This window comes from Leptodactylus fuscus, chromosome 1 (genome assembly GCF_031893055.1).
Source record: "Leptodactylus fuscus isolate aLepFus1 chromosome 1, aLepFus1.hap2, whole genome shotgun sequence".
In the NCBI taxonomy this organism is placed as follows: Eukaryota; Metazoa; Chordata; class Amphibia; order Anura; family Leptodactylidae; genus Leptodactylus; species Leptodactylus fuscus.
Window position 1 is genome coordinate 241,223,125 of NC_134265.1, and position 21,029 is coordinate 241,244,153.

General features: G+C 42.2%; 1 protein-coding gene across 4 annotated transcripts in view; it reads right to left on the bottom strand.

Annotated features, from left to right (window-relative positions):
• Nucleotides 1–19,855, bottom strand: part of USO1 (USO1 vesicle transport factor) — a 49,971-nt gene extending 30,116 nt beyond the window's left edge. For 3 of the 4 annotated variants that reach the window (XM_075284847.1, XM_075284835.1, XM_075284828.1), the window contains exons 1-4: nucleotides 19,603–19,855; nucleotides 7,645–7,731; nucleotides 6,759–6,823; nucleotides 3,917–3,990 (exon numbers count right to left, since the gene is read on the bottom strand). In XM_075284847.1, the coding sequence (XP_075140948.1) occupies nucleotides 3,917–3,990; nucleotides 6,759–6,823; nucleotides 7,645–7,731; nucleotides 19,603–19,671 (295 nt within the window). In that variant the 5' untranslated portion in view covers nucleotides 19,672–19,855. The remainder of the gene's footprint in view (nucleotides 1–3,916; nucleotides 3,991–6,758; nucleotides 6,824–7,644; nucleotides 7,732–19,602) is intronic. The other variant, XM_075284840.1, reaches the window with a different exon arrangement.
• Nucleotides 19,856–21,029: the final 1,174 nt, after the last annotated feature.

Here is a 21,029-nt window from a genome sequence, read left to right on the forward strand (position 1 = left end):
GGTATCCCTGTGTCTGACAGTGCCCGGTCTACTGAATATAGGGTATCTGAAGTGATCCTGTTCCGTTGGGAAGGGGTTAATAGGAGCACTGCAGATACCCTATATTCAGCCAGACTGAATTCCAAGTGGGGGAAGAAAAAACAGTCCTCAAGCTCAGAGAAGGGGCAGACAGACAACCAAAACACCCCCTCCCCTTTCCCAGCAACTACTGCACCCAAAAACTCCGACCATTTAAATTTTTGAAATTTTCCAGTAACTGCTGCATTCCCCCCCCCCCCCCCCCCTAGGCTTATACTCGAGTCAGTAAGTTTTCCCAGTTTTTTGTGGTAAAATTAGGGGCCTCGGCTTATTTTCGGGTCGGCTTACACTCGAGTATATATGGTAACTCCATTTTCTAATGTATGAGAATTCCAGCATGAGCTTCTCCGTCTAAAAGACATTCATGACGTATCGTAGGAGCAAAATCAGCAGTGTATCCAAAGCCAATATGACAAGGTTCTTCACCCATATAACAAGAATGGCCACCAACCAAGCCAAATTCTAGATGGAAAAACGTAATAACACAAATATATGCAATGTTTTGACCTCCGAAAGGTCTCTCTGGCCACCATGAAAATGTTGTATAAGCTGCAGGCATCATGTTCTAGAACGAGGGAACTAAGCAGATTGATGCATAGGTTTGCATAAATAGCACCTGACATTTATCCATTTAGGTCTATTTTTCCATGCTTTAAAAGGAGTGTTTGAGGCCAATGCACAGTCCTTTCAGTAACTGAAAGCTATCTCTGTATGTATCATCATAGAGGGGAGGCTTTTAGGTTGCTGTTAGGACCACCCACCAAACTCAATTACAAAAATATATAAATGATGGGTTATACTAAATCTATTCCCATAACACATCAATGTGCTCAGCTTCTTTTCATCTACAACCTTCTGCCGGCAGATTAGGTTGCATTTTCATGGTGACAGGTTCCATTTAAGATTCACTTCTAAAACCTGGAGTGTTGTGGCCTGTTCCTTCTTGCTGGTCATACCCCAAAGTCCGTATACCTAGTGTACCGCCCAAGCAAAAGGCAGATCCTGAATTTTTAGTTCATGTCTAATATTGATGTCTGATATTCAGAATAGAACAGCTGATTTCTCAGATCTAATATTGAAGGTCTGGGACATGATCCTTATTTTCCATAGAAAATGAAGCAACGGCTTTAGGTAATGCAGCGCTGACCAATCAATTGCAGGGCTACACTTTGTATGGTGAGTGAGCACCATGGATCCTGGCATGTAAACATTACCAGACGCCCCATTGTCCCAGAACAGCTGATCTGTGGGGTCCCAAATGTCAGACCTCCACAGGGACTATTTTTGACAACACATTCTTAGTAGAGATGAGCCGATCCGAACAGCACGCACGCATTGAAATGAATGGACATAGCCGGCACACGGGGGTTAAGCGGCCGACCGCCGTCAAAGCGGAAGTACCAGGTGCATCCATTCATTTCAATGCATGCGTGCTGTTCGGATCGGCTGATCCGAACAGTACTCGCTCATCTCTAATTCTTAGTTGAAATATCTATCATTTTTTTTCTTGCTACATTAGAAATTGATTGGTTGGTAAAGTACCTATCGCTTTTTTTCCCCATACGAGTTTGTCCACAAGTGAACCATACCTTAAAGAGGACCTGTCAGCTTTCTGAAAATGTCCGTATTAGTAACGGTGTCTCCTCCTCTTTCATTCCTACTGGAGCTTCATGAATAAATTGGGAATTAGGTGTTAACAGTTGAGGGACATTTCACTACACACTGCCACTGTCCAACCAGTGCCGACAGTATAGATTTGTATGGACACACTCCTAGTTGCAACTTTCTCAAATTTTTATTTTATTTTGCTGTAGTTCACCTGCAGATTTTATTGTATTATACGGATGAGATTTGTTTAAGCCTGTGCACAATGCTAAAGCTGTATATCAACGAGGGCTAAGCCACCTACAAATCGGTAGCCGCTAACCCATAACAAGTTCTCCCAGAGTGTCACCGGCCTAAGCATATCCTGATCTAGCAATATTTCAGGTTAAAAATAATTAGCAACATTTACATTGGAATAATAGGGATGCCACACCACTGTTCAGACCAGAACAGGCCCAAACTTGTTGGGATTATTTCAGAAAATTTGACACACTTCCAGCAAATTCTGGGTAGTAGGCAAGTATGGGTAAAAGTTCACGAAATAGTTCACTTTCATACATTCTTATTCCAAATTTATTTATCGCTACCACCTGGGATATGTTGAAAGTGGATTTCAAAAATCATTATTAAATTTATAAGCCCAAGAATTATTTTTTTTATAGTGTTCTGCAGTTCCTTAGTTATGACTGTATGATTTCTCTCAGATATGGAAAGATAGAAACAGGATGTGGCAGCCAAAATGGTGCACATAGCCTTTAACATCTATTGACTTCTACTTGCATCCTTTGCACACTAGTCCCATGATTTCTAAAACAGAATAGTTGGAATAGATGGAACTATTTCGATTCTAATGGTTTATTGGATCAGTCATCTTTCCATACACTTATCAGAAAACAATAATGCGGCAGACTACACTACTGCTATTGAAGCCTTAAAACAGCAAAGAAAACCTGAACAAGTAGACCCCCACTGTGTGAACAGGAAAAGTTAGACAAAAGAATCAAATAGGTAACAGGATTGTACACAATTAGAAATACATGGCTGCTTTCTTCTAAAAACACTGCTATACTTGATCACAGGTTGGGTGTGGTATTGCAACTTAGCTCCACAGAAGTAAATAGGGCAGAGCTGCAATACCATGCACAATTGTTTTAGGAATAAAGCAGCATATGTTAAAATCCTGCGCAACTTCTTAAAAAACAACAACAAAAAAACCCCACAAACATGCCAGCTATGTGTTTCAGGCCAGTTTCATGCTCTGTTTGTAGTATGATGTATACCCCGGAAATGCTGACGACGTAAGCCATAATGCTACTCACTATGCTTTCAGTAAATGTTTTATGCCTAATGCAGCACAGGACACAGTGTAAGTAGATTCTGCCTGCTCGATGTGAGCTAGGCAGTCTTATGTCATACAGATTATGACACCATGGAAGCAAATGGCACTGCAGAAATAAGACTACAGTGGTCAGAAAGCTACTTTTTTTTGAAGATTGTGAGCCCCATATAGGGATCACAATGTATATTTTACCCCTATCAGTATGTCTTTAAAGTATGGGAGGAAATCCACAAAGACACGGAGAGGACACACAAACTCCTTGCAGATGTTGTCCTTGGCAGGATTCGAAACCAGGACTCCAGCACTGCAAGGCTGCAATGCTAACCACTGAGTCACCGTGTTGCCCCTCAAAAGTTACCAATTATCCCTTAAAATCCACATTTAAAGCATCTGAACATTGAGAACTATGCATGTATCTTCTGCACAAAGGATAAGAATTCCCTAACAAATGCATGTACCTATACCCATATAAAAATGATCTATACATACATAATATATATAGAGAGAGATATCAGTGTAGGAAATAAACTTCTGGCTACAGGACAGACAGGCGCTTTCTGTTAGCTGAATCATGTAAAAAATTATTTCAGTGGATGGTGGTAGTAGTTTTGTGAAATCTTAATTTATAATGGAATGGAAAGTGAGGGCAGAAGCTTAAAGGAGTGGTATAGGATTAGAAAAACATGGCAGGTCTCTTTAAAAAACATTGGCACACCTGTCCAGGGGTTGTTTGTGGTATTGCAACTTAGTCCCATTCACTTCAATGGCGATGAGCTGCAATAACAGACAACCCATAGATGGGTGTGATGTCGTTTATGGAGAAGCAGCTATGTTATTCTAATCCTGAGCAACATAACAACATACATAGAACATATATGTGTACACATGACTTACCCGCCTCTTCTGCATCATTAGATAAGACATTGTAAAGTGTATCCAGAGCATAGCCAATAATTTCAGAATCAGCGCTGGAAGATAACACAACAATCTGATCAGACAGTTCAGGATTACAACTTGTTCACATGCAAGGTCTTGCTCCTATTGTTTGGTTTAAGTTTTCCACATTAGTGACCGGATTCCAAACAGAGGAAAAAGTAAAAGTCTTTCTTTTCTGATTTTCCTTACTTCAGGATGTAGTGTTATCTTCACATAAGAGCAGAAGACACACAAGGACAGGTAGACGTCTCATAGATTTTTCATTAAATGAGACACATTTTATCTCTACAATGATCTGACCCTAGGACAGACTTCTATAAGTTGGTACAGAAAACCCTTAGCTGGTGTTACAACTTCTATAAAGCAGCCTCCGAATGTGAACTGTATGCCAAGATGCAGCACAGAACCCATGCATTACACAATGGCATAAGCATCCCATAGATGTGGGCACAAGGTCTCAATAAGCACAATTGCTTTTTTCCTGGTGATATCTCACCTTCAAAGCAACATTTAAACATAACTACAGTATATCTAAAATCTTAGCGGATGACTGGCCTAAAAAATTGGATGGAAGATTAGGACCAATTCCAAGGTCCATTACATGTGGGTGGAACAATAAAACTATCACAAGACCAAATAACTGAGCCAATTATCAGGACCAAACATTAATAGGAACACACATTTCCAACAACAGCCCTATGTAAAAGACAAACCAACACATTTTTAGCATTTGTAAGGCATCGATATTGTTAATGTAGCACCACAAAAATAATTTTATATTAGCAGCATATTCCCTTTTGCACACAGGGAAGTGTTACCGACAGACAATAGTCTGTGTGCAAGAATGGTGTAAGAGATATAGGGATCACAATGTATGTTTTTTTTACCATTTTAAGTATGTCTTTGTAGAATGGGAGGAAATCCATGCAAACACAGGGAGAACATACAAACTCCTTGCAGATGTTGTTCCTGGCGGGATTCGAACCCAGGACTCCAGCACTGCAGCCTTGCAGCGCTGGAGTGCTAACCACTGAGCCACCATGTTTCCCCTTTCTATATACGCCATTTTATTCTATAAACTCCATTTCGTATATGTCATCCATTTTGTATCCTAACACATATACTATGAAATAAGGTCATTCAGAGTGTGAAGGCATGTAGGCACAGGCTTTCTGTAGGCCATTGTTTGTTATCTTGAAGGCTACACGGGGACATGGAGGCTGATTTTGACAGCTGCTCCATAAAATGTAGCCCTATGTGAATCGCTCGCTCGCTTTTTTTTTTCTGCTAGCTTGCTAGCAGAAAAAGAAGCGACATGACCTTTCTTCAGGCATTTAACGCCTGAAAAAATGAATTGGAGTCTATAGAGCGCTGAAAAAAAACGCTTGCGGTTTTTGGTCGCTTATTTTTGCTGCTGTTTTGGCAAAAACAGCGACCGAAACCGCTAGCGTTTTTTTATCATGTACTTTTTTACAGTGCAAAAAAAAAAAAGCTTAAAAAAAAAGCTTAAAAAAAAAGCGACAGAAAAAGCGTCAAAAACAACGTCCAATGCAAAAAACAGTGTCCAAAAAAAAGCGACGCTGAAAAATCAGTGCCAAAATCAGCTAGGCTTTTTTCACGTGTGAACTAAGCCTAAGGGAAGCCTGGCACCCAGCATGTCATCTTATCTTTCTTGCCATGATATATACATCTAAGATGTCAGCTCACACATAAGTATTTTGTATCCTCCTTTGTTTCATGAGAAAGCCCATCCCGCTCTGGAAAGTTATAATGAGATGCAGATTACATTAGGCCTCAGCCAATAGTTATGTGCCAGGCTTATCTTATAACTCTACAACCAATCATGTTATACTAATTAGAATAGCCAAGCCAGCTCTTTGTCTGAATTGTACTTAAATGACCTTTTTCCCACCATTAAATGAGATCACTTGAATACAGCATCTGAGTGTATGTCTGTGTTCTCCCGAGCGCTCGTACCCAACTTTCCCAGAATCGGATACCGATGGCATCTATCCCGGGGCATTTCCTCCGACACAGGTATCACTATTGACATCAACACTTTGATTTCAAGTGAAGAGTCCTTTGGGATTTGACAAAAACTTGTAAACACACTGACTTATTTATATAACAGTGCACAAAGCAAAATGGTGTAGATCACAGTGACTAAGGCTCCATGTACACAAACACTGACTTTGTCAGTATGCTCGCTGTATTTTTCACCAGCTAGCACTCTAATCTATTATTTCCTATGGACACACACATGCGTGTCATCACAGGCCCTATTCCTGTCCATTTTACAGCCCATGCTCACTGCAAGAATTAATGGGTCCATGTGCATATAGCCTAAAAAGTAGCTTTCTAAGTAGGGTATATGAGAAATAGCTCTTATTTTCATACAGCACACAGACATCCCCCATCAGCTTCCCGCAGAAAAAAAGGTTACCTAATAAGCCAATTCACCTACTAGGGCCATGTCTTTTGCATTTTGTTTACAAAAATTTGTCCACTTGTACAAAACTGTGCGTAATTAGTTCCAGATCCTCTTTATGTAGAAGATGGAATCTGACTGATTATCATAAAGCGAGATGTCTATGCTTGGTTAAATTAAATCCAAGAGTAGATAAAATTCCACTTTAGGTTCGCTGACAAGTTTTTAACACGAAGAATAAATGGAAAAAATTGGTATTCCGAATAAAATTTTACTAAGCAATGCCAAACAAGGCTCCTGGTACTTATAGTAGCATAAAAGGTTATAGGTCATTTTTAACTTTATAGCTAATTAAAAAAATATTATATTTACCGATCAGTCTGTAGTACATTTAGCAGATGGTCCATAGCCTGAGTGCCCACTTCAAGACGATATTTCTGCTCACAGGAAGGGAAAAACAGATTTTCAGGTTTTTTGTCTTTACTGACTTTGAACAATTTCTGTGCTTCAATAAAATTGCTGAGTATTTATTGCATAGCAAATAAGGGATTATTCCCATTTACAAAACTGACGCCTAGCCTTAACACAGACCATCAACTTTAGATTAGGGTCCAACTGCCAGGACTCCCGTGTATCAGCTGTTTCCGTGTGCGCGGCTGCTCGCTCACTATACTTTTAGTAGCATGAATTATGGGTACTGCAGCAGCGTTCTATAGACTTCAATAAACCCCATTGCAGTAATGATGACTGTTGCTAATAAAAGTACAGCATGCTCCGGGAAACAGCAGACCGGAGGAAGGCCCGACAGTCCAACCCAAGTCGCTCTAACATTGATAGCTTAAGGAAAGGGCATCAGTTTAATCCCTTTAAAACAAATATATTTCTAGGCTTCCATTTCTAAGACAGAGGCCAACAGCGTATGTGAGTATATAGGGCTAGTTCACATGGGGCGCGGGATGGTGTACTTTGGTCCTGATTTTGATGCGGGAAGCTGCGTCAGAATAGGGCCAAATTGCGCCTGAAGAAAGGGCAGCTCGCTTCTTTTTTTTTGTGAGTAGGAACATGCCGCTCACGGGAAAAAGTAAGCTAGTGGTCTACATAGACCTCTATTGTGAGGGGGCAGATTCTGATGTGGATTCAGCACCAAAATCCACCCCCTCTTGTCCCGTGTGAATTAGCCCTAACTTAATTTGCGGTGTATAATTGATAACAGTCAATAGAGGAAGCAACATGTGTGTAAGCTATGTCAATAACAAACCTTAGACAAGGATTTGAGGGCGCGTACGGCATCTCTTCGGTCATCAAGTAAGGTCGATGAGGCAACTCTGTCACAAAGCTTTTGGATCTGGGAAGAGAAGGAGATAATCCATTTCTATACAAAACTACACGCTCAGGAAACGTAAACTGACATATAACAGGATAAAAATGACCAAACCAAACGTTTAGCAAACATATTGTGCAGAGGTTTATATTATAAAACATTACTGCAAACACGTTTTTTTTTTCTCCACCACCAAGCAAATCTAGAGAAACTTGAAAAACCCTTTAGACATAGTATACAGGCACAATTCTTACATTTATAGGAACCCTGTATGTAGGAATTTACTGACAATATGCAGTATCAATTGGTGGATATCAGTGGATGCTACCGACCATGTCTTTGTGTCCAGGTAACATTTATATTTAATCAAGTTCTGTTCACACTGAGTCATTCTCAGTTGTACTGAATTTATTCCGTCTTTATAGTAAAACTGCAGTAAAGTATGTGGAGACAGTTTTACCATAAAATGGGAGATGAACGATCCTTTATACGTAAGACTGATTGTCCAGTCCATGCTTTTTATTTCAGTCCCATTATGAAGTTGTGGTCTGTGACTACAGATTGGCTGCACTGCCTACAAGTAGTCTGAGACACACCCCCTGTCTCATCGTTGGTTGTCCTGTTCCCTACCTCCCCTTGCAGCTCTGCCTCCTCTGACTGGCCACTATTTACACACAAGTGACTCAGAAGGAAGTCGCTGCAGATTTCTGTTATCATAAAGAAAGTACAGAATACAAACCTACCAGGAGAAAAAAGATGATCAAGAAACTGTCTCACATATACTGAGGCAAAGGATTGCACCCGCATAACCAATACAACCTGCTCCCCTACATGTGCCTCTCTCCTTCATATTCTCCATTTGTAACCCTGGGTTTCACTCTTGATTTGGTCAGTTGGTCTAGTCGTTTTATTTGCAATACTTTGAATATTTTGCCCTAATGACAGGGGCCTGATGGTCAGAAATAGGAGTTTTATTTATACAGAACTTTTGTTATGTGACAGCTGCTACATCAGCTGCTTGGAAACAGTTGCAATCCATAAAAAGCTACAAAGTTTGCAAAACTTTTTTCTCTTATCATTCAGCAACTCAATAATTGTCTGCAGACTTTTAGGCAGGCAAAAATGGACAACCCCTTTAACCTTTAAATCAGCCAGGGACAGTGAAAAAAAATATTTAAAAAATTTATATTCCCCTGTATCTGATACTCTAGTGTCCTCCCAGCATGTGTCGGTCCTTCAGCTACATAGGTCTCCTCCAGATGAAGCTGCTGATTGGCCTCAGTGGTCATGTGACCACTGAGACCTATCAGCGAAGGGTATGCCATGTTACTATCTGTGACATCATGGGTATATTCCTGAGGCCTGCTGAGGTCATGTGACCATTGAGGCCAATCAGCGGCTTCAGCAGACCTCAGGAAGAGACCCAGGAGAAGCCGTGGAAGCAAACGAATGCGATGCACGGGAGAACACCGGAGAATCGGAGATAGACGAGTATGCATTTTTTCCAGTTCAGACAGGCACACAACCGGATTTAAACAAAAAAAAACAACACTTCTCCAAACCAGGTAGAGCCCATGAGTAAAAACGTCACAGTTTCATAACTTTAAGCAACCCTTTAAAGACGGCCTTTCATCATATCCACCAGCCCCAGGTCTTTGCATTCTACATTAGCTGCTACTTCACAAACTTCATGTGAACTGGATTTTTTTACTCTCTACCTCACCATTCCTGAGCAACTCAGTGGAGTTGGTTTCAGCATCCAATATGCTAATAGGCACTGTACTGTCAGGTGGGAGGTCCTGGACTGGAGCAGACAGAGACCGTCCATGTCACAGTAGAGAGCATAATGAGCATATTGGGTACTGACACTTAGAGATATGATTGCTTGGGAACAGTGTGGGCTAGAGAAAAATATTGTAACTGGGCTGGAATCAGTGAAGCAGCATCTATTGAAGGATGCAAAGGTATGGAGTAGGTGGAGATGGTGAAAAATACTCTTTAAGCTGGGGCCCCATGGGATGCCGTAACTTGCCCATGGCGGAAACGCTGGGGGGAAAATTGCGGCGTTTTACAGTGAGGGCAAAGGCATTCTCTAAGGAGAGCCAAGCTGCATGATTAAAGGGGTGCTTATGTCCTTTGTTTTACCAATCAGTGGGGATCTTGACACCTAAACATCAAAACTTATCATAAGTAACTATAAAAAAATCCTGGTTAGCCTCTAAAAAGACAAGATTGCATGTAGACATAGACTTCCAAGATTCTGCTGTGAAGGTCTTTACTTGTTCCAACAGCTGCAAGCAAGTAACCAGCCCTTCACTATGCTGGCAATGGTTTAGCAGGTAGAAGAATACTGCAGACTACCATGTCCTGCCAGCCAAAATGCCTTCCTAATGAAGCAGAACTGAAAGTGATGCCAACTGATGGCATTTGATATCTGAAAAGTCCTATTAGGGTGAATGGATAACAGCTATGCAAACTGCAAAAATGGAAAAGCATAATTTAGAAATAAAAAAAACCTCTAGTATGAATATAGTGACAGATATGCTATACATACAGCACAGTATAGGCTTCAGCCATAGTGTCCCTCAAAGGTCACCATTTAACGTGGGTAGTAAAAAGACAGCTCAGCGCACCATCTAAGCTGTAGCACAAAGATCTGCACTCTCTCTAAGCCTATATGAGCTCCACTGCATAACGAGTGCCCTGTCAGCTCAGATTCAGAGACTCAGACTGACAGCACACCCTCATAAAAATGCCCACTTGAGCCACTAACACTATCTAAAACTCACCGGTAACTGATATTTTTTAGAGGTTCATATATATTTTTATTCAGATTCACATTATATTTATTTAGACTTAAAGGGTACCTGAGTTTTTCTGAAAAGTTTAAAAAGAGATCTTTCATGTCCTCAAAGATATTTGAGGTTTTATATACCACTCCACTAGAAATTGAGCTCAGCACACTGTCGGCTTTCCCAATATGCACCCTGGTGCTGGAGATATTGGTGCCATGTAGAGATGAGCGAGTACTGTTCGGATCAGCCAATCCGAACAGCACGCACACATAGAAATGAATGGACGTAGCCATCACGCGGGGGATTAAGCGGCCGGCCAAAGCAGAAGTACCAGGTGCATCCATTCATTTCTATGGCGCGTGCTGTTCGAATCGGCTGATCTGAACAGTACTCGCTCATCTCTAGTGCCATTACTTTCGGCACTAATATTTCCCCACTGTCAGAAAGGAGGGCCCTTACAGCTCAGCATACTGCTGCGAATATCCCCATTATGGCGGCATCACATTTTACATTGGTCTCTGACGCTATGGTCATGTACAATATGGAGCAGTCTTCTCCTCTCTCCCTATACATTATAACTACTACTGGTTTGTTTACAGGTAACTCTGTCAGGAGTAACTGTACAAGAGCACAATACAGGAAATAAGTACACTCAAGGTCCTTACCAATGGCCAATAATTATTAAAACTTAACCTTTAATAGCTAACTAGTTAAAAAAGTGACAGTAAAATCAGTCCCTCTTTATATTAAATATACAATCCCCCCCCCCTCAATAGATTTGTGTCAGGGGGAAACCAACAAATAAAGTATATCACTGTTGGTGATGGGTAAGGCAGACTGTGCCTATGTTCCTGGCAACCTAACAATCCATCATTATTGCCTTATCCTAGTCAAATTAGTAACTGCACATTGTAAGTGAAACAACTACGCTTAGATATTGCTCCATGAATAGATATTATAGTTTGTAAGCTAGGTGAACCTCTAAGTATGGCATAATTTAACAGCCCAGGTAAGTCAGCTGTCTTCATTCAATCTATTCAGGGATACAATGCACTGAAATGCTGTGGAGGACACCTATACATCTAGTAATCTCCTATGCTAGTGAATCACATATTTAGATTCCTCAACGCGTTTCCCTAAAAGTTCATCAGGAGGACTATATTCAGTGTATTGATGCCTGGATAGTGTGCGGTGAAAACTGCAGTTCTCGGGACCACGATGGTTGGCCCCGCTACTTAGGGATTGACTCAATACAGGAGATCCAGGAACAGTGAACTGCAAACATATGGCAAATATATACAGGCATGATGAAGCTAAAAGTGCAGTTTATGAGCACAGCCACGAAAAGCTGCTTGCTAGAATGTTATCCCATCTGCAATCACTAAAGCAGCCAGAAATATATAAGTAAAGTTGTCTTACATTATAAACTATAAGATGTTCAAAATAATTAGTCCAGTGCACAGAGAAAACAGTTTTCAGGTGTGTGTAGACTGTGAGGAGAATCAGTCCCTTCCCTCTCCATTCACTATGTGAAGAGAGAACAGTCCCTCCTCTCTCCACTCACTGTGAAGACATCCTGCTTTTTAATGTATCTATGGATGGGACTTCCCTACTAACAGAGAGTGAACTGAAAATTAACTGTAAGGCAGATACCTATCGTCCGGAACTTTAGTGAGGTTTTTAATTAAAGTGAATTACATTTTCGTTCAGAATTACATTATATTAAATGAGACTAAGTTGCCTGAAAAATTAGTGACGGTTTAAACTAATGGCAACTTCTTTGCTCCTTGAAGCTAGAGTTACTTCTCCTAGAACTGAGAATTGGAGAGTGATGTGGATAGACAACATATTTTAAAATGCTCCACCACATTAATTGTTTTTCCCATGGGAAACAACAGACCAACTGACCTTTATGGATCTCTAATGTTTACTGAGGACATTGGTATCAAGATCAGGAGAATGTACATAGTGCAACACAGACAGAGACATTACTAAGCAGCAGCTTCTCGAAGACCCTTAGCACTTGGAATCTGGATTACGCTGGCCATAGGCCAACCTGGATATCTTTCCTAATTACTCTCATAAACATGACCATGTTACGTCTACAGAGGGAGGAGGATACTCAGTCTTAAACCACCTCTGATACTCCTAATTTTTTTGAAAATAAAAAGATTGGAAATTCAATCTGTTCACCCCAAAATGGAGTGAGCTTCTGGTGAAATCAGTGGATCACCTGGCAGCCATCTTACATATGGTCAGCTTAAGGGTAAGTTCACACAGGGTTTTTTGGATCAGAACCTGAGGCGGAGGCACTGCACTGGCATCCAGCCGCGCACTCTGCTCCGGATTAGGCCCAATGAATGGGCCTAGTCCGGAGGAGGGTGTGTCTTCAGGCCGAATCGTGAGGTGACTCGGCCTGAAGAATGAGCACCTTGCTTCTTTTTTTCCGGGAGTCGGAAGAAACGGCCCCCGGAAAAAAGACCTGAGTGGCTACCATTGATTTCAATGGGAGCTGTCTTTTTGGTCAGGGTTTTGAGGTAATTACGGACCTTACAGATCTCATGTCAGCCATCTACTCCCCAGCAATCTTCACATTACAAAAGACCTAAAGGAGTTTTCCCATCCTCGATAATTATGGCATATCCACAAAGGATCCAATACATATGGCTCCCAGTCTATCACACGCCTACTGTGAGTGAAGAGGCAACTGTGCAATGGCCGCAAGATGAGGGTTGGAGACCTGCCTCTGTTGGACATTTATGTCATATCCTCTGTATATATTATAAACCTCAAAGATGAGAAAACTTTAGATATGGTCCTTGAGAGTCAGTATAAGAACAGGCACACAAATAAAGGGCTTGGTCTGTTGACAACCTCTGTAAACTTATAAAAAAAAAAATGTTGCTTGGAAAAAGAAGGAAAAATTTGTCAAAAAACATTATTTGTCTGGGAAGGTGAAAAGAAAAACAAAACTAAACAAAAAAAACATACTCACCTGTGCTCGATGATCTGGTGTCCCAGACTGCTGTCCAGTTCCATGGCTTGTTCTGCTGGAACTCTCTGCTACGTGACTATTGAGGCCAATCAGCAGCCTAAGGAAAGGAACCAGGACATCACAGATGTTGTATTACGATTGATGTCCCGTGTCCTTTCCGTGACTTCTGCTGGAACAAGCCCTTGGGCGCCATAGGACCGGAGAACAGCCTGGGGCACCGAAGCTCTGGGGACAGGGGAGTATGGGTTTTGGGTTTTTTTTGAGGGGGTTCAACTTATCTGGCCTCCAGAGAAAAAAAAAATAAAAAATTTTTCCTAGACAAACACTTTAAGTAAGAGTTGATTTATCTATTTTGAAAAAATCTATTCTCCAAACATGCTGGTAAAATAAATCTGGAGTAAACATGGAGTGCTAACATAGAAGTAAATATAGCTGTAAAGCCACATTACGTTCCTTTATGATGCAGCCACAACACCTATGATTTATTCATTTTGTAATGGGTCCCAATAAATCCAAGGCAAACCCTATTAACTTATAACAGGATTTGTTGGGGTGTCAGCATTTTTAACAGAAAGTGGCATAAAAAAATACTGATAGTAACTAGAGATGAGCGAACACAGCTGTTTCGAATAGCACGCTCCCATAGAAATGAATGGAAGCGGCCGCTTAACCCCCCGCGTGCCGGCTATGTCCAATAATTTCTATGGGAGCGTGCTATTCGAAACGGCTGTGTTCGCTCATCGCTAAATTTGTAACCATGCAAAAGACAAAATGAAACCTGTCTAAAAAGTACATCTAAGGCTCCATGTACATGACCGTGTGCCTTACCAGTGTGTTAGCTGTGTTTTTAACAGCTGGCATACTGAACCATTATTTTTGTTATGGTGCCATACATAAGCGTGTGTATTATCACAAACATATGTCCAATCATGGTTGTATGTTCATGTAGATGGCCATGAGCCTGCGGACTAAACTCAGGACAGGTCCTATTTCTATGAGTTTTATGGCCCAGACTCATTACTGAAATGAATGCTTCATTTGGAGGGCATGTTCAGCACACATTTCATCCATTTACTGACTTCTCACGGTCCTATACATAAACATATTTGTGTGCAGGTAGACTAAGCCCTTATTCCCACAAATGACAAAAGCAGCTGTATTTAAAACACTGACTGCAATTGAACAATTCATGTGTCCAATTTTATGACGGTCATTCTAAAACTGTGCCAGATTTATCACAGTGACTGAAACTGGATAATAAATTCAGAACATCCTTAGACTGTCAAATGCATACCTATTATTTATTGGCTTAGTTTGGGCCAAGAATTTGACCTAGAGGTTTGGTACATTTATAGTGCACAGTCATATCTTTTAGAGAGTCTGTCAGCACAGAAAATCAATATCAAACCATTGACTTTACCCTGTAGGGCTGCTTGTACACTTTCCAAAGATGTCTTTCTTATTCTACACTGCTGCTCAATTTTTCATGAAAATCTGTATTTTATTAGCAAATTATCTATAAAGGGCTTTAGGGGAGTTTCTTCTCCTGCTGGGACTTCACTCTTTGTTCTAAATAATCACCCCTAACTGCTGCCAAGCCCCCCCCCCCCCTCATTGCTTGAGTGACATCTCCCACTTTGTCTGCAGGCAGGGGCTGTGGTGAAACTTTGAAAATCTACCCCAATGTCTACAAGCCAGAGACCTCAATAGCTAGTGTAATCCTACTCTTTATTGGGAGCTTAGGCTGTGCTCACAGTAACAGTTACATTCCTAAAACTTTCCTACACATCCACATGTGTGACACTACTTGCGTTGCGATGAAAAAAATTTGCTGTAAAAATGCTTGGCATTTTCACAACATCCAGCACGTGCTGAGGATTTCACAATTTGCGTTGCAAAGGTTGAAATGCCGCAGGGTAAACCCACAGCATAAACTGACATGTCGCAAACCTGCAGCATAAATCAGATTGCACTGGGGATTTTAGTAGCAGCATGAAGATGCCAACCGGCTGTGATATACAGTAGCTATACAGTGGATGAGGTTTTATTAAATCTGACTTGCGCTGTGACAGCTACATGTCAACTTATGATGTGGTTGTACAGCATTTGTACAGCTACACAAACCACCCCAGCTTGGGAAAGTTTTGAGGCAGCCGCTTTCAAGGAAACACTCTGACTGTTCCAGCATTAGAAGTTCCCATTGAATTGAAGCATAGAGTAGCACTTTAAATTAAAGGGTGGGACTATCTACAACAATCTTCTGGCTAGAAGACTTGTCCTAAAAGTAACATGCAGAGCACCCATCTCAAGTCTGCATTTAGATTATTGTAATGTAAGTCTATGGTCTGTCTTAGTTCCTCTCCCAGATGAAGGGGCCCACAACAGAATGGGTGCAGCGCTGTACAGACCTTTCACTTTAGCTTCGGCACTCAGACAATCCCTATGATATAGAGGTTAGGCTGTTTTCAATAAAATCTTGAAATAGAGTCTGATAACTTTTATGTAGTTTCTACAGTGTAGTCAGTAGTTGGGTGGTGAGACAAGGCCTCCTGATGAAGCCGGTGTAAGTGAAACGCGCTTCAGGCATCCATATATCTTTCCCACTGGTGGTATACTGGGAAATCTCCCCTGAGCAGTCTATTGAGACCTTGGAAATATGTCTATAGGCAGGCTTGGACTGGCCCACCGGTGTACCGGGGAATCCCCCGGTGGGCCCCCCGAGCCCTGACTTAAAGTTTTGATTTTTACCAATGCAGATGCATTGGTCGGGGCCCGATCGGGATGGCCAGGGGCCCCAACCGGGCACCTGGCCAATGCATCTGCCTCCACACACAGGGCCCCCATTAGCTGATGCTGAAGAAGTACACATCGGAGGACAACGTGTCTTTCTTCAGCATCAGCTAATGGCTTCTCCCTTCACTTACCTGCAGCTGCTGTCCTGTGAGGTCTCCCCTGCTGCACGCACGCACGCACTTCCTCCCCCTCCCCCCTCCTCCTCACACTGAGTCCTCTTACATCGCAGCGTGTGGGGAGGACAGGGAGCCGACTGCTGAGTTCACTACTGCTGGAATAGGTGAGTAAACTCTTTGTAAAATCTGTATGTTTAATATGTATATATGTACGTTTGTGTAAAGTATGTGTCTTGTATACTGTGTGAGTACTGTATGTTTGTATACAGGTATGTGTGAGTATATACTGTATGCTATAATAATGTGTATGTATATATGTGTGTGTGTGTGTATATATAGTATTCATACAAGTATATATATATGACTTATATGGTATATGAATGTATATAAATGTATATGTGCTATAGTATTGTATGTGTATATTGTATTGTATATGTGTGAGTGTATATGGTATATGTTTAAGGCCTGGTTCACATCTGTGTTCGGTGATCTGTTTGGGGAGTCTGCATGGGAACCCCCTCCCCCTTCCCCCCGAACGGATTACCAAACGCATTAGCAAGCGGTGTGCAGTGAAAGTATGCGGACCCCATAGACTATAATAGGGTCCGTGTGCTTTCCACGCGGTGTCCGCATGAGTCATGTGGACAGGAAAGTAGATTGTAAAGTACTTTTCTGTCCGCATGTTGTATGCAGACACCGCACGGAAAGCACATGGACTCCATTATAGTCTATGTGTGCTTTCACTGCACACCGTCTGCTAATGCGTTCGGTAGTCTGTTTGGGAGGGTCCCCATGCAGACTCCCCGAATGGATTACTGAACGCAGATGTGAACCAGGCCTGAGTGTGTAGGTATATAGTGAGTGCAATCCCATCCACACATTGCAGAAAAACACACACGGCGGACACACTGCAATTTCCAAAACTGTTGCGGTTTTGGAAATTGCAGCATGTTACTTATATCTACAGAAACACCTGCAGTTTCACTATAGGTATAAGGCTAAGTTCACACGGGGTTTTTTGGTCCGGAACCTGAGGCAGAGGCCGCCTCAGGTTCCGGACCAAAAATAGGGTAGCCGCGACTGGATGCACCGGCATCCAGTCACGCACTCTGCTCCAGATTAGGCCCAATAAATGGGCCTAGATGGGAGGAGGGAGTGTCTTCAGGCTGAATCGCGAGGCGAAACGACCTGAAGAATGAGCACCTCACTTCTTTTTCTGGGAGCTGGAACAAACCGGCTCCCGGAAAAAAAAGAACTTTTTGGTCAGGATTTTGAGGCAGATACGGCCTCAAAATCCTGACCAAAAATCCCTGCGTGAACTTACCCTAAAGGAAACAAAGTCCTCAGAGGAAACCTCTGCGGAGTTTCTGCAATAAGCGCTGCAGGAAAAACTGATGTGTTGCCGCCGGGGTTTTTCCCGCAGCGCTTTTTGCTTTGTCTTGCTACATGGGGCTTTAGCCTGACGCTAGGTTCACACTAGCGTTCGGCAGTCCGTTCTCAGCTTTCCGTCTTCTGCATGTAGAAGACAGAAAGCTGTCAGACCGGGTGCGGCGGTGTGCGTTTTATGCTCTCCGCCGCAAAACCGTTTAACCGCTAAGGACAGATGAGTATTCTTTTTTTATTTATTTGTTTTTTTATTTTACACCTCCCTCCCACCACATGAGTTGCTCCAATTCCTGGACAACCACTTTAAAGGATTTATCCATCTTTCTAATATTGATGGTCTGTCCTTAGGATAGGCCATCAATATTACATCTGCGATGATACAACAGCCAGGACCTCTGCAGATCAGCTTTTCCAGGACACTTCAGCTACGGGTAATGGTAACATTTCTAGGAGCCATGCTGTTCACTTGCCATACAGGCTGTAGCAGTAGGTATATGTAGTGCGCATGGTATAGTGCGTGAGTAGCATGGCTCCAAACATGTTATTACCTTTAACCGCCCTGTCTCGGTACCGCTGATCTGCAGGGTCCTGGCGGTGGGCCCCTAGAAACAATTCCACTGGTGGGCCCTAGACATCCCAGTCCGACCCTGTCTATAGGTATGCACTTATGGTGAATTTTGTGATCCTTTTATTAGGTGTGTGTGTGGGGGGGGGGGGGAGGTTTCTCTATTTTGATGTTTACATATTAATTCCTTATTGGTAAGGTTTGCTATTACAGCATATTTAGTTAATCATATGGTTGATCTCCTCTATTGGTAAGGTGTGCTATTTTAGCATAAATAATTGACCATGTGCGTACATATATTTTAGACAGTTCTTCCAACTTTATTACTTTGCCTTATAGTCTGGCGGATATTTGTTATATTAGGGGATTTCTCTAGTTGATTACTAGTGGGAAGGTTACAGTATTGGTCCGCTAGTTTGTGGTGGACCCTCCTCTGTTTGTCTTCCTATGTCTGATATGTCTTTTATTATTTTGATAATGAATAAATATATCTGTATTTTTTATAATTTCTGGTCCCTTGTTTTTGTTTTGGTGGGACAAGGAAGCCTACACCAAATATATCTGATAACTTCTCCCTGTGCCCTCTCTCTCAACTGTTTAATGCTTTAACCCTTAAGTACTATCATGGTGTCTATCACACATCACTACCATACACATATCATTATGATAGACAACATGATAGTTCTTGAGAGTTAAGTAAAAACATAAACATTTGGTTTAAAATTGTGACACCCATAAACTTAAAAAAAAAAAAAGAAATGAGATATTATTTTTGGGCAAGAGTCAACCAGGCCTAACTAGAGGTACACTTGTAAACTCAGGTCAGGTGTCCAGGCTGCTCAGCATTATACAGGGGCACATCAATGCTAGGCTTCATCTCCCTGCACCACTGAATGACCAGCATGTCACTGGAATCCCTACAATACACTCACTCCCTACGACACAATCACTCACTCCCTACCACACAATCACTCACTCCCTACCATACAATCACTCACTCCCTACCATACTTCCCCTACTGTCCTAGCAGACCCACAATGGTAGAGCCCCTCTGTATGACAGCCTGCACATGATCTCTGCAGTCTCAGCCACGTCTATCACTGCAGCCACCTCCTATAGGTCACTGGCAGTGCAGTGCCAAGCTATAATGCTGGACACACACGTCATACAACCACGATCGGACATATGTTTGTGACGTCATATGGCTACAGGTATAAGAGGCAGCCAGGGGCTGCTGTCACTCACAGTCTCGGCTCCAGACGGCTGCACCCCGGAGCTCTGCTGACCTCCCATCACTCCCCTTAGGAAATTCATGGTGAAGGATGATGTCAGGTGTGAATATGCTGGAGAAGAGGGACCCGGGGAACAGCGATCCCCAGCACAGGACAGACAAGGTGCAGGCCCCGGTACTGTGGAGACGCGGCGGGGTGAAGGGTGAAGAAGGGGCGGAGGATACACCAGTGTACACACAGCAGAGGTGTGATGACGTGGGCATTCAGGAATGAAAACCAGGAAGCGGCTGTGGGCGGCGCATGCGCGGAGGACGTGGCGGTGACGTGTACGAGTACACCCGGTTCAGGCTGAGCTTGCTTATACAGCAGCTGTTGTCGTGTCCTTCTATTGGAGTCAGACAGCTGTAGTGAGCACAGCACCTCAGACTCGTCTGCTGCCATTAGCCAGAGTCAATGACATAGAGACTCGCTAACGGACGTCATTATTAGGGGGACAAACCTGTCCCAGATGTCATATAATACAGTGAGCGTCCCCTAGAGGTGGCTGCCGGCATCGTATTATGGCTATGGCACTGTTTGTGAGGGCGCCCTCTGCTGGCCGTCATACAATATGACCACATGTACCCTATGTTTGCACATTGATGGCGCTGTGATAAAGCGCCACAACTTGTGACTTGCTGGCAATCTCCGTGCCATGAATACGTTTTGTGAGATACTTTATTAACCCCTTCCTGTCGGATTTTGATTTTAATTTTTGACTCTCCGCCTTCCAAACCCCATCACTTTGTTATTTTCCGTTCATAGAGCCATATGAGGACTTAACGTTTGCGAAACAAATTGTACTTTGTAGTGGTATTTTTTAACCACTTCAGTACCGGGACCAGACACATTTTCAGGATTTTTGTACATGTGGTTTGAGGGATGTAACATGTTTATCATTTGGTTTATTCAACTAATTTCTGCGTCTTTTTCCGGTGACACATAGGGCTTTATTTTTATGTTTTTATTTTTGCATGTTTCTTAATTTTTATTAGATCTGGGAAAATATACACAAAAGAGGAGGGAAAACGTGTGTTTTTTTTATTTAATAGCACAAAGTGCTACTAAAAAGCTTTTTGAAATAGTTTTTTCCTTTCCGTTACGGTTATTTCTATTTTGTATAGTGTCACTGGGGGTGAGGCTAGAACCTGTAATAAGAGGTGTTTTTTATATTTTTTTTTTTGGGGGGGGGTTTACACATTGTGCCCCCATAATAGACCTTTGGGTACATCTGCTTTTTTTTTTTGTTTTTTTTTTGTCAGGGAGGCTATTTTTCCCCTGTAACTGGGACTGGTACATTTAGCCCAAGCGCTGCAGGAGGAATACAGCCTCCTGCCCATTTTATAAAGCTGATCAGCTAGACACTGATACTGGGACACAGTTGTTGTTTCCAGCTAGATA